Raw genomic sequence first — 14,287 nt, 5'->3', positions numbered from 1 at the left:
TCCGTAAATGCTTTAATTCCATTCCTCTGTTTATTCATTCTATATCACTTGAGCTTTCAACTATTGATCATAGACAGCAGTGCAGCATCACTGAGTAAAGCATTAGTATTTGGAAAATGGATTCTACTTCTGTTTAAAGGTTAGCACAATTTTTCACAGTATACATTATATAAGATTGCTTAAAATTTCTTATATTGTCATTTTTATTCTTAATTAGTAATTCTAGACATATTATTTTAAATAGGAGTTTAAAAAAATTGTTTAGAAGCTTATTTTATTGAGAAAAGAGAGCATTTTTCTTTTGTCCACTACAGTGGACATCATGAATTACAAGTTAAGGTAAGATAGTTTTACTCTGACTACTATAATGAACTAAATCCAATGTTTTTTATGACATTATGAAAGGGGAATTTTACAAAAAAAATTATGAGTTTCAAACAGGGGTATCTCTTAATTGCAACATTTAAGCATTTAATTCGATTTATACCTAATTTTAATTCATATTTTAGGGGAAATCTGAAACGGAAAAGGCTTTTGACTCAGGATGAAATTAAGAGGATTGAGGATTTTCCAATTTGCAGTGATGATGAAGATTTGGAAAGTGGCGATGAGGAAAAGGAATACATACCGGCATCCCTTCATGACGACTCTAATGATGAGCCAGTTAATGAAGAAACAGAAATGTCACCTATAAAATCACCTGCAAAATATAAAAAATCTTGTTTGCAGGAAAAAAGAAAGGTCTTTGGGACTGGGTAGATAAAGATCTCCCTCAACATTCTACCGAAAAGAGTAAACTGAAACCCATTGGTACTGCTTGTCAAGACAAAATACTATTGAAAATGTTTAAAACTGTGTTTGGGAAGGAATTTCTAGAACAACTGACATTTGAAACCATTACAGGCTACAAAATTGTAGCATACAGCCATACAGGCTTCAAAATCGTAGCAAAATGATCTCATTCACAATTGACAAAATGCAGGTATTTTGGGGGGGATCTGTATGTATATGTCAGTTGTAGGTTTATCTTTTAGAGCATGGTATTGGCTACCACAAACAAGGCTGAAAATGCTTTCAAATGCATTGATCATAAATCGTTTGAAAGAGATTTTATTATGGAGTGGAGCATTTCCTTAGACAAACTGCAAATATAGCACACAGGTGCAAAATGCTCCAGAAAATCCACATATTCTTGAATTGATGGAAAATCTGAGTGTTTTTATAATTTTTAACACCAAGATGGTTAAAAATAATCATAAAGATATGTTTATGCATGCATATATATGCATGCTACAGTGGACAGCATGTAGCATGCATATATATGCATGCATAAAGATGCTACATGCTGTCCACTGTAGCACTCCCTGTGGGTTCCCCCTCCCCAGTCTTTTGAAAGTGGATATTTAATTATAATCACTCTGTACTTAGAATAAGAAAAATCCCTTAAACTAGTGAAAACAGTCTACAGTCAAAAGTCGTTAATTCGGACTCATCGGGACTTCGGCGATTCCGGATTATCGATTTTTCCGGATTATAGATCATCAGTTTAAATCTGGTAAGATGGCATGCAGAAATTATAAAATGAAAAATATGAAACCGTAATTTATGAAATAAAGAACAATTATGATCTAAAGGGTATCAAAATTTACAAAAAACAAAAAACTTAATATTCATTTGTTTACTTTATTAAACATTCCTTTCAATGTAAATTGTTTACATTGCTTCATTTTTTACGTGATAATACATTCTCTTTAATTCTATAAACAGACATAATTTCTTGTTCAGTTACAAAGTTCCGCTGTTCAAGGCCTATAATTGCTGTGTCGAGAATACCGACTAATTTGTAAATCGAATTTTTTTGTTTTCGAAGAAAGTGACCGGAAGCGAATTATAATGACGAGGAACTTGATTTAAATCATATCAAAGACGGGTACATCGAGATGAAATACTACATTTAGTAAGGAATTATAAGCCAAATAAAATAAAAACATCTGCCCTGAAGATAAGGATAGTGCTGACAGATCAACTTCCAGTTCATTGCGCGGCACGACGTCCCCCCCCCCAACACGCAGAGCAGTGTGAAATTGATAAACAGATTTCGGAATGGTTAGATAAACAAAGGATATGCCTTTATCCATTTTTTGCAACAATTCCACTTTTTGTTTAATGGACTTCGAAACATACTTTCGCTTTGTAGATCCTTTAGATATTAGTAAATATATATCAGAAATTCTATTTGACATAATCGAAAGTTCAAGCTTACTTTTATAAAATTACTCTAACAGTCTGCGAAAAAGAATAAGGCGGATCCAATTCGAAGATTAAGGAACAACGCAATCTGCAACATTAACTGAATTAGATAATTTTAGCTTAGCTTATACCGTCCGTTATACATTAAACGCGCATTTGTAAACATATTTTACGCATGCGCACACGCATATTCACAGCCGTATTCGCGACGCATGCGCAGAAAGTTTGTAGCTTTGAGGTCCAAATTAACGACTTTTGACTGTATTCAGTATATGCTAAACCTATATCCCTATGTTCATGTGGATAGCAGCTAAGTCATGTATATACAATTTACATAATGGACACCAGCATCTCTACCTTAAAATGTCTTCAGAGAAAAAAATACATACACCGATGTCAAAAATTATCTTTATTTGTGCAAAAATATCAATTTCTCAAATGTTATTAAATAAAATTTAATGAATGAATTTCAGATAATACACTACATTATTGCAGATAAATACAAAAAGATTCAATAAAGCAAATTAAATTGAAATATTCTAATGCTGAAATTTTAGGAAAAAACTGTATCTTGGTCAAATATTCAGAATTTTGATAATAATATGGAATATTATTTCCTAAGGTCATATACACTTATGACTAGGTAAACAATTTTAAAGTACTAATTATTATTGGAAAACTAATTACTTTTGAATGCTGAGTACATACATATAAATATATATGTGGGTGTATGTGTACAAAGAAAATGTTTTTATTTAATCCAAAAACAGTTATATAAACATTTGCGTTTATTCTTGAATGCACAATAATTACACTTTATAACAAATAGTTTAAGTGACCATCTTCAGGATATAAAAGACATTTATTGCATTTTAAGATGATGTTTTACTGGACAATGCTCACCAATTTTATGACTTTAAGTTACATTAAAAAATACCCATTAAAAATACCCATAAGTACAGTTATGTTTTAAACTTTTAGTTTCAGCTACTAAAACTCTTCTATGCTTTTCAAGTTTATTACATGTTCTAGCAGTTTGTCACTTTGCAGGCATGAAGATTTCGATTCACAGCCGCAAATTGGAGAAGGGACTAATTCAAGCCATGAATTAATATCTTCTATGATTATATGATTATTAATATCTTCTACGATTTCAGCAAAAGACTACACTCAAGAGCCAAAACATTATGACCAGCCCTACATTTTGCGATGAACGTGCCTGGATAATGTGAAAGGCACGTGATCAGGTGGAAGTGGTATTTAACTGCTGCTGGAGAGTCTGAAGAATCATTCTTTCACTTACTTCTGTGTGTGATGGGAAAGGCTGCTGATCTAAGTGACTTTGATAGAGGGCAGATTGTAATGGCTCGAAGGCTCGGAACAAGTATTTCCGAAACTGCACGACTCATGGGTTGTTCGCGATCTACAGTTGTTAGTACATATGAAAAGTGGATGAATGACAGTGAAACCAGCAGTAGACGAGATGGTGTTGGACATCAACAAGCTATCAAAGAAAAAGGTCGTTGGAGACTGTCTCGCATGGTGAAGCAAAACCGGAGCCAGACAGTGACTCAGCTGACAGCTGAATACAATGCAGAGCCGAGTAGAAAAATATCGGAGCACACTGTTCAGCGGACACTCTATTGGATATGGGGCTATGCAGCAAACGTCCCACTCGTGTGCCCCTGCTGACCAAGCGTCATCGCCAACTGCGCCTGTGCTGGGCCCGGGAACATCACGACTGGTCCATGGATCAGTGGGAGAGAGTTGCCTGGTCAGATAAATCCCAGTTTGTCATTCAACACGCCAATGGCCGTGTCAGGATACGCCGTCTTCCAGGCGAACAGTTGCTCTCTCAATGCACAGTAGGTCATACACAGGCCGGTGGTGGCGGTATTATGCTCTGGGAGACGTTCTCTTGGGCGTTTCTGGGACCTGTGGTTGTGGTAGAGCAGACCATGAATGCTACAGGGTATCTGAACATCATTGCGGACCAGTTGCACCCTTACATGACCTCTGTTTTTCCAGCTGGAAATAGAATGTTCTAACAGGACAACGCCCCGTGTCACAAGGCTACAATTGTGTTGGAGTGGTTCCATGATCATGATGCTGATTTCCAGTTAATGTCCTGGCCTTCTAACTCACCGGATCTCAATCCGATAGAACACATTTGGGATGTCATCGGACGGCAGCTCAGAGGTCAAAGACCACCAATTTGCAATATCTCGGATTTGCGTGACCGTTGCTGCAATATCTGGTACAATCTGTCTCCGGCAATCTATCAAGGACTTGTGGCATCCATGGCAAAGCGAGTTGAAGCTGTATTGAGCGCCAAAGGTGGCCCAACTCGTTATTGACAGGTGGTCATAATGTTTTGGATCTTGAGTGTATTTGGTAGAACCACATCAGCTGGAATCATTTGTCAGCAGTTTGCTGCCATTCAATCACTTTTCAACAGTGTCCTTATATATTTGGACGTTGGACATAAAAGACGAAAATTTCCTACCGTATAATATCACAGTCCTGGATCTAGGGGGGCAAGCCGGGGTCTGTGCCCTGGGCGGCAACTTCTGAGGGCGGCAAATTCAAGAGTGGCGCTGAATTGTATTTGGAATGTTGTCAAATTTTGATGCAACATTAGTAGTTTCAAAGCCAGGTTTAAAACCTCTTTTAAGAATATTTATAATTAATTACTCAAAACCTTTTAATGGAGCACATAGTTTTAAAAGTAAGCTAAGTACAGCCGAACACAACTCTAAAGATAAGATCAGACAGAGGACAATAGAGGGACTCCAGGCATCACTGAAAAAGTCAAAGTACCCTGTCCCTCTGCCAACCCAATATGCAATTTTATTACAAAGGTACTCCATAAACGCCTTGGTCTTTGGTCCCTGTAAGTGACACTTAAAGCAAAGAATCTATATATCTTTCCCTTCTTTGCCTAGAGTCCCTCTGTTATCCTCTACACACTCTAAAGAACACAACTCTAAAGATAAGATCAGACAGAGGACAATAGAGGGACTCCAGGCATCACTGAAAAAGTCAAAGTACTCTGTCCCTCTGCCAATATGCAATTTTATTACAAAGGTACTCCGTAAACGCCTTGGTCTTTGGTCCCTGTAAGTGACACCTAAAGCAAAGAATCTATATATCTTTCCCTTCTTTGCCTAGAGTCCCTCTGTTATCCTCTCTTCTGGCGGGAATATTCAAATGAAAAACAGAACGATAGCATAGAGGCGCCTTGCGAACGCCTCTTGCGAAATAAATGGAGAAGCATTGTACATTGTAACTCTCCTAACACCCAATACAAATTAACCTTGGACCAATGAAATAATTCAAATAAATGTACGTTGAGAATATACAACAGAAATGAAGTAAGGCATTTTGATTTTTTGCAGCCAGTTGGCAACTTTAAATTTATTATTTTTCTAGTTTTTTAAGTTTTTTTTAAATTTTTAGTTTGGAGGTTTTTTTTTTTTTTTTTTTTTTTTTTTTTTTTTTTTTTTTTTTTTAATATACCTGCTTCCAATATTCCTCACCATATTTAGCGAGACGCAACCATTTAGTTAGCATGCGCTTCCACGACGCGGCTCTAAGACTGTAGAATATAATTATGTCAATTTTTAGCTTTTTTTTAAGGCAAGTTATACTGTGTATTATTTAGGGTGCAAGAAATCATGAGAGGGTCTAGGAAAAAACTCTCAGGGGCAAAATATAGAACCAGAGCAAAATATAGGACCGAACAGAGAAAACAAATTGCAGCTAAAATAAAAAATGGCTTCACGGAAAAGACGAACCGTCAGACCCTGCCGTAACTTCCGATGGTGCCGAGATTCTAAACGATATTGATATTTCTTGCAACTTGCATGATCAAGATGAAGAATCTGCATCTGTCATCCTCAAACAGACTTCATTTCAGCTACTGAGAGAACAACTTTCTTTATAGACCCCAAGAGCACATGAAATTAGGATATAAAGTATTTTCTCATTTAGGTGAGTGTGGGCAGCAGAACGAAGACTTAAAATCTTTTGATTTGTCGGACCCAGGTAGTTGGCCAATCACAGAAAAAATGAACGATCAGCAACAATCTTTCTTAGCAGTCAAGCTGTATTATTAGCCGAAAAATATCCAGATAACATAGACCTTAGGTACACTGAACGTGATGGAAGACATTTGACATCTTCATTGTGGCAAAGAACATTAGCAACTAATAAAAGGCTTAAAAGATCTTGGGTTATTTATTCTAAAACTAAAAATACAATTTTTGTACTCCCTGTGAGATTTATCAGAAACATGTCACTGCCGTTACATCAGCATTATGTACTACATGATTCACTAATTGGAAAAAAAAAGCTTCAGAAAGGTTAACTGAACATGAAATATCTGAAATCCCACAGAAAGTGCATGATTAAGTGGAAAATTCCACTACAACAAATGAAATAGTGTCAAGGCATCATGACATTAAGAGACTAATTCACACAGAGAAAGGAAAAGGGAAAAATATCCTACAAGTGAGAATGGATGCTGTATTGCATCTTTCAACAAACTGTCTTTCTTTACGTGGGTCAAATGAAACCTCTGGCAGTCTGCTCACAAAGTGTCCTCGGCCTAGTCAAGGCAATTTTTTTAATTTAATGACCCTGCTAGACAAACATAACTCTTAAGTACCAGTTAGAATACCTAAAGAAGGGACAAGTATCATATTTAACAATGATAATTCAAAATGAAATTATTGATGTAATGACAAAAACAGTTCATAATAACATTTTAAATGATATTAAAGAAGCCAAATATTATACAATAATGTTCGATTGCATTCCAGATGTGTAGCACACAGAACAAATGAGCCAAGTGATTCAATACGTGAAAAATATGTGGTGATGTGTGTGAAATAAAGGAGAGCATTATTGATTTCATAGAAATTGGTGGAAAGACAGGAGAATGTATTTCTCAATGGATTGTGGAAAAATTGACACTTGATGGTTTGGATATTGACAATGTCATGGTCAATTTGAGGATAATGGATCTAACATGGCCAGTACTTATCGGCCATATTAGATCCTGGAGTACAAGCCAGGATTATACAGAAATGAATAAGCTGGCCAAATATGTGCAATGTTTGGCACACTCTTTGAAACTTGTCTGTCTGCTCTTTGCCTCGTCTTGCCCCGAAGCAGTTAACTTCTTTGGAATCATCCAGAAGATATTGAGCTTTTTTGTTGGATTCACTATTCGATGGGATATTACAAAAAGATGTCCAAAAACCAACTCAAAAAGAAGCAGCCAGACAAGATGGTCATCAAAATATGTGACTGTCAAAGCCCTTCTAACGAATTTACCAGAAGTACTAAAATCCTTGAAAGAAATTAATTATCTTTCAAAGTACTATATTACTATTTAAAAATTAATTATCTATCAAAGTACGAAGCAGGACATCTGCTACATGTTGTAAAAAATTTTGAATTTATTATCAGCCTGTTAATTTGGGCTAATATTCTTCGAGAAATCAATCGAATAAATACTGAAATTCAAATGGAAGATACAGTCAAAAGTCGTTAATTCGGACCTCGAAGCTACAAATTTTCTGCGCATGCGTCACGTTGACGCGTGCGCGTAAGACCTTTACGGCTGCGAATATGCGTGTGCGCAAGCGCATAATACGTTTACGCGTGCGCGTTTAATGTATAACGGACGGTATAAGCTAAGCTAAAATTATCTAAATCAGTTAATGTTGCAGATTGCGTTGTTCCTTAATCTTTGAATTGGATCTGGCTTATTATTTTTTGCAGACTGTTAGAGCAATTTTATAAAAGTAAGCTTGAACTTTCGATTATGTCAAATAGAATTTCCGATATATATTTACTAATATGTAAAGGATCTACAAAGCGAAAGTATGTTTTGAAATCCGAAATCTGTTTATCAATTTCACGCTGCTATGCGGCAGGGGGGGGAGAAACGCCGCGGCGCGCAATTAATTGGAAGTTGATCTGTCTATCCTTAACACTATCCTTATCTTCAGAGCAGATGTTTTTATTTTATTTGGCTTATAATTCCTTACTAAATGTAGTATTTCATCTCGATGTACTCCATCTTTGATATGATTTAAATCAAGTTCCTCGTCATTATAATTCGCTTCCGATAGTGAAGAAAGTGAGAGAGAGGTTATTGAAACCGAAAACATTTCGATTGACAAATTAGTCGGTATTCTCGACACAGCAATTATAGGACTTCAACAGCGGAACTTTGTAACTAAACAAGAAATTATGTCTGTTTAATAGAATTAAAGAGAAAGTATTATCACATGAAACGAAGCAACTTAAACAACTTGCATTGAAAGAAATGTTTAATAAAGTAAACAAATAAAAATTAAGCTTTTTCTTTTTGTAAATTGTGATACCCTTTAGATCATAATTGTTCTTTATTTCATAATTTATGGTTTCATATTTTTAATTTTGTAATTTCTGCGTGCCATCTTACCAGATTTAAACTGATGATCTATAATCCGGAAAAATCGATAATCCGGAATCGCCGAAGTCCCGGCGAGTCCGGATTAACGACTTTTGACTGTATTATTCTTGTGCATTCTGTTGCATTAATGGAAGGTCTGACCAAAACTTTTCAAAAAATGAGAGAAATTCCTATGGAATATTGTATAGAAGTAATTAAAGCGGCAGCCAAAAAAAATACAGGTTGAACCTATTCTGACAAATAAACAAATTCTAAAACGCAAAAAATAATTTGATGAATTGTGCGAGGACGAATCACGAACATTTCATCGTGTTCAGCTACTTTCTAATGCAATGAAAATTGTATTTAATTGAATCTTATCAGAAATTAAAACGAGGGTAAACAGGGCTATTACACTAAATTCAAATTTCCATTTTTCAATGGTTGTGAAATATTGAATATGTCAACTGAAGAAGTGCAAAAGAATGGAGCAGATCTTGTATGAAAATATGAGCGAGATCTCTAAACGCATTTGAGTTTTGTCAGGAACTGCCGTTTTTAAAGAACAAGCCCCAATGTTATTCGTTGACATAAAAAAAGGCTAGAGCTTTTTATCTCTTGCAACAGATCTACACCTATGATTTTCAGGATGCCTTTCACAATATTTGTATTGCCCTGCAGATTTACTCTATGCTTCCAACTATATGCACAAGCTGTAAGCGAAGTTTTAGCAAATTAAAACTTATTAAAAACTATCTGAGATCATTGATGAGCCAGGAGCATTTATCAAGTCTCGCAACAGAAAATCAAACAGTACATCAAGTTAATTATGACTTAATTATGATCAAGTTAATTACAACTTGATGACATAGATTTATTTTCAGAACAAAAGGCTTGCAGAGTAAAATTTTAATTTTGTAATATTTTAAGAGCATTCGGTAAGAACTTAAAATTATTATTGAAATAAGAATTATGAAAAGTACAAATACTAACCTTTTCCTTTCAGCAGTAGCCCGTATTGTTGTTAAGTATAGCTAATAAAAGTTCGTTATGTAATTAATCAGCTCATCTATTGTCCTAACTTATGTAATCTATTGTTTGTAACTAAAGATAATTTTTTTACGAGTGCATAATCAAATGTATCGAAAGATGTATATAATTTTAAAGGTACCATAAGGTATTTTTCATTCTTTAAACGTAACATTTTTGCTAAAATCTTCTTTAAACTTAACATTTTGTATAAGCATAACTATACAAAACTAATCTATAACTATTATCCATCACACAATGAATGTTTCTTTCATGCAGAAGTGTCCCGATTTTCGATTTGTATGGAAGTATCATGTGTCGAATTACTATCAATGCGCTGTCAAGGGAGGTTCTGAATGTAAACAAAAACACCTCATCTGGAGACCGAAGCCCTCGGAGCAGTGCTTCACTCACAGTGCGGGGTTGGCCCCTCCTTTCTTTGTTACCTCCATGGTCTGGCTAATTATTGTTGCAAATATTGCAAAATTGCGTATTTCAGAGAAAATGTAATTTTGATTATTACAGTACAAAAATAGTCTTTTGCATGAATATGTAAATATTTATTATGTTACCGGGCTTTGTGAAGACGATAGTAGAGTTCTTGAGTAGGCTATATGAAGGTGTTATTGTGAAATGAATATTTAACATGCTAGGTTAAAGATACTGTCAGTATTGAGAAATTGGTTCAAAATTATTCAATCCATTCTATTAGTGATTTGTAATTTGCTTATATTTGTTTAAATGAAATTTTTTATTATTTAGTAATGTCTGATTTCCATTTTTGTGCTATGCTGAACTATTTTAGTATTTAGTGCTGAATTGTTTTCTATTAACATCATTTATTAGTGTGAGTAGGTATTGTTGCAAATATTGAAAAAAATCCCCATTTCAGGGAAAATGTAAATTTGATTATTTCAGTGCGCTGGAAAAGTAACTGCATTAAGAGGGTTAGCACGGGTTTTTAATTATGTAACTTTTGGTATGTATATTTGGCCACCAGCGGATGAGATGTGAAGTCTGAACACTTGTAGTTTGGTCGGGGGTTAGAATCAAGCGAATCAGCTGGCTGTATGGGTGTTTCCTCCATTTCGCTCATGCGTAACTTGCATATGAGCCAATTACTCTTAGAAAGACCTCAGCGAAGACATCTTCCCTCTTAGGCAGGTAGCTCTCTTATGCTTTACCATAAATAAAGAAACTAAACCATTTGTTATGCATATTTCTTTTAGAACAAAAATGGCACATAAAGATTTCTTACTATAAAATGGATTTTACATTTTATCTCGAAAACTACCTATTTCTATGTTTATTTAACAAAACTGAAATTTGTTACAGAAACTTAAAGAAAGATGGGTAAGGACGGCAATTTTAAGTTTTTGCCCCGCCTAAGAAAAATGCTAAATCCAGTGCTGTAATATCATTGTATCCAACATAAAGTTGTCGTCAAATAACTCCAGTACAAAATTTTTTTGATTCCACATTCAGCAATCAGCAGTGATTGCTCTATTAAATCTACCTCTGATCAAACACGATAATAGTTTCAAGTGTGGTATAATAGTACAATTATTTCCTTAAAACCAAATAGATTCTTGCACAAGACTAGATAATTTTAACTGACAACTGTTCACTTTTTCTTTATCCTTAAGAAAATACATTGTTCTTATACAGAGATAATTATTATATGATATTACTTATGCACTGTTCTTAATACAAGGGTTTCCTTGTGTCATTATGATCACATTCCTTTTCCCTGCCTCAGCCATTCATTGAACCTTTCTTTAATTAGATAAACATGTAATATCCATGAATACACTTGTGAAATATCTCTTGATCATCCAGCAACATTTGTTACTGGATGGGTACTTAAATTGGCAAGATACAAAGGTACATATTCCTAAGGATTTATTTCCTTTTCTGTTTTCTACTCATAATGTGTTCCGTGGTGATCACACATTTATTGATCTGAATGTTGCATTTAGCACTTAAATATCCTTTAAAATGCTCACATTTATAACTGCTGTTTTATTTGTGCATAATTATCTCCAGAACATGATTTTTTCGGCAAATATGGGAAAAATTAAAACGAAAGACTTCAAATTAAAATAAAACTACTACAAATTAAAAGAAAGTGCATTGAACTTGTCATCAACAAAGATGAGATATTTAGTTTCCATTTCTTAATACTCTGATCAAATCAAATGCAGATTGTAACAAATTTACGAAGATTTGAAAATTGCATAATCAAATTCAAACACTGGCTTTCAAATATAAGTATTAGTGACAAACTAAACAAGTAATTACTTCAGTTAAAAACATGCATTCTAAAATTCAGTACAAATTGAAAAAACAGCCAAAATTTTATATTACAGATAAATTAAATATGCATAATTCCTTACTTTTGATTTTAATATTTCAGCAACAGAGAAGCATTTAACAGCACCATCCAATAATGAAACACATAAAATATCGTTCATTATTTTGGCTCCAATAGTCCAATCTGCACACCTGGAAACAAATCATAAAAATTTTAAGAATATAAGAAGCAACATATTGCATCTGAATAACATAAGGAAAACTTCAAAACTCTGTATAGTTTGAATAATACATTCTATGTTATAGAAGGTTTGGTTACTTTAAATATGGCAAAGCCCCGAAGGCTATCTGCCTAAGAGAAGGAAAGCATTCCTAGAGGACTTTCTAGGAGAAACTGGCTCGTTTCTATGTTACATACAGGAAAAACTAATCATGCAACCAGCTTGCTCCTGTTTTTCAACTAATACATTTGAAAACATGAATACATCTATACAAAAACCATCCTAGGACCTCAGCAAAACTTATAATTTTTCCAAATCTGCATAATCAAGAAAAGTGCGATATTAATAAAAGTTAGGAAAAGGAATTACAGTACAAAGTCCGAGATCCAGACTCGTCGGGACTTATGCAATTCCGGATTTGGAATTTTTCCGGATATTAGATCATCAATTTAAACCTAGTAAGATGGCATGCAGAAACAATTAAACATATGAAGTCGTGATTTATGAAATAAAGAGCATTTATGATGTAAAGGGTATCAAAATTTACAAAAGAAAGCTTAATATTTATTTGTTTACTCCCACTAACTCGATTTCTTTCAATGTAAGTTATTTAAGTTGTTTTGGTTTTTGTGCTAATATTTTCTCTTTAGTTCTGTAGACAGACATAATTTCTTATTCAGTTACATTGTTGAAGTACTGTAATTGCTGTGTTGAGAATTCCAACTAACTTGGCAATTGAAATTTTTTCGTTTTCAGTAACCTCTATGTCACTTTCTTTACTATCGGTAGTGGTATTTTCTGTAATGTTCTGGATCTAGAACTATACTACAGATTTTGCCAGTATTTTCTGGATGTAGACCCAACCACACTACAGATTTCGCCATCTATTATTGATTGATGAGCATTGTCATCACAATGAAAAACTTCTTTATATCATCTTCATGCGGACTCGTCAGGGCTTCGGTGATTCCGGATTTGGGAATTTCAGGATTAGATCATCAGTTTAAATCAAGTAACGTGGCATGTAGAAATTATAAAATTAAAAATATGAAATTATGATTTACAAAATAATGAAGTATTTATGATCTAATGGGTATCAAAATTTATAAAAAAAAGGTTTAATATATATTTGTTTACCTTATTAAACATTTCTTACAATATAAGTTGCTTTGCTTTGTGCTAATACTTTCTCTTTAATTCTATAAACAGACATAATTCCTTGTTCAGTTACATAGTCCCACTGTTGAAGTCCTGTAACTGCTGTGTCCAGAATTCTGACTAACATGTCAATCGAAATTTTTTCAATAACCTCTCTGTCACTTTCTTCACTTTCGATAGCGGTATTTTCTGGATCTAGAACTATACTACAGATTTTGCCAACAGTTATTTAATTGATGATTCGGGCATTGTCATTGCAATGAAAAACTTCTGTTATATCATCTTCATTTATTACCACCTCTCCATATTTCTTTACAATTGGAAAATTTCTCCTTTTTTTGCGATATCCGAAAACTTTCAAATTCGTGACTATCATTATCTCCATCATCCTCACCATAAAATATGGTAGTTGGCCATAAATTATTCCAAGTATTTTTAAAAGTATCTGGAGACACATCCTCCTACAATCTTGCGATGCTCCACACAGAAGATTTTAAGCTAGAATATTTTTTAAATTCTTGAAAAGTCTTGCCATTGTTCAAGAAATTTAACATATTTTCAAAATGCTACTTCATATTTGCGTTTTAGCTCGACCACTATTCCCATATTCATAGGCTGAATGATGGACGTACAATTTGGAGGAAAGAATAATACGGATACATTATCTTTCACTAAAACTTTAAGTGAAGTTATGACCTGAACAGTTATCTACAATCAAGACAATTTTTGAATCAGGTAAGCCAACTGAATTCAAATGCTGTCAAGCCTCGGGTATAAAATGATATTCAAACCAATCATTCATTAATGCTTGTCTCATCCATGCTCTTTTATTTGCACAATATATAATGATGAAAATTGTTAGTCCTTT

General features: G+C 34.1%; 1 protein-coding gene across 4 annotated transcripts in view; it reads right to left on the bottom strand.

Annotated features, from left to right (window-relative positions):
• LOC118199566 (telomerase protein component 1-like) overlaps positions 1–14,287 on the bottom strand; it is a 507,852-nt gene that overhangs the window by 19,942 nt on the left and 473,623 nt on the right. For all 4 annotated transcript variants that reach the window (XM_085808431.1, XM_085808432.1, XM_085808434.1 and 1 more), the window contains one exon: positions 12,124–12,232. In XM_085808431.1, coding sequence (XP_085664557.1) covers positions 12,124–12,232 — 109 coding nt within the window. The remainder of the gene's footprint in view (positions 1–12,123; positions 12,233–14,287) is intronic.

This window comes from Stegodyphus dumicola, chromosome X1, assembly GCF_044657685.1.
Source record: "Stegodyphus dumicola isolate Sdum_Otavi_A_Nest chromosome X1, ASM4465768v1".
Classification (NCBI taxonomy): domain Eukaryota; kingdom Metazoa; phylum Arthropoda; class Arachnida; order Araneae; family Eresidae; genus Stegodyphus; species Stegodyphus dumicola.
Note: the sequence above shows the minus strand (reverse complement) of the source record. Positions and strands in the feature narration are given on the sequence as shown.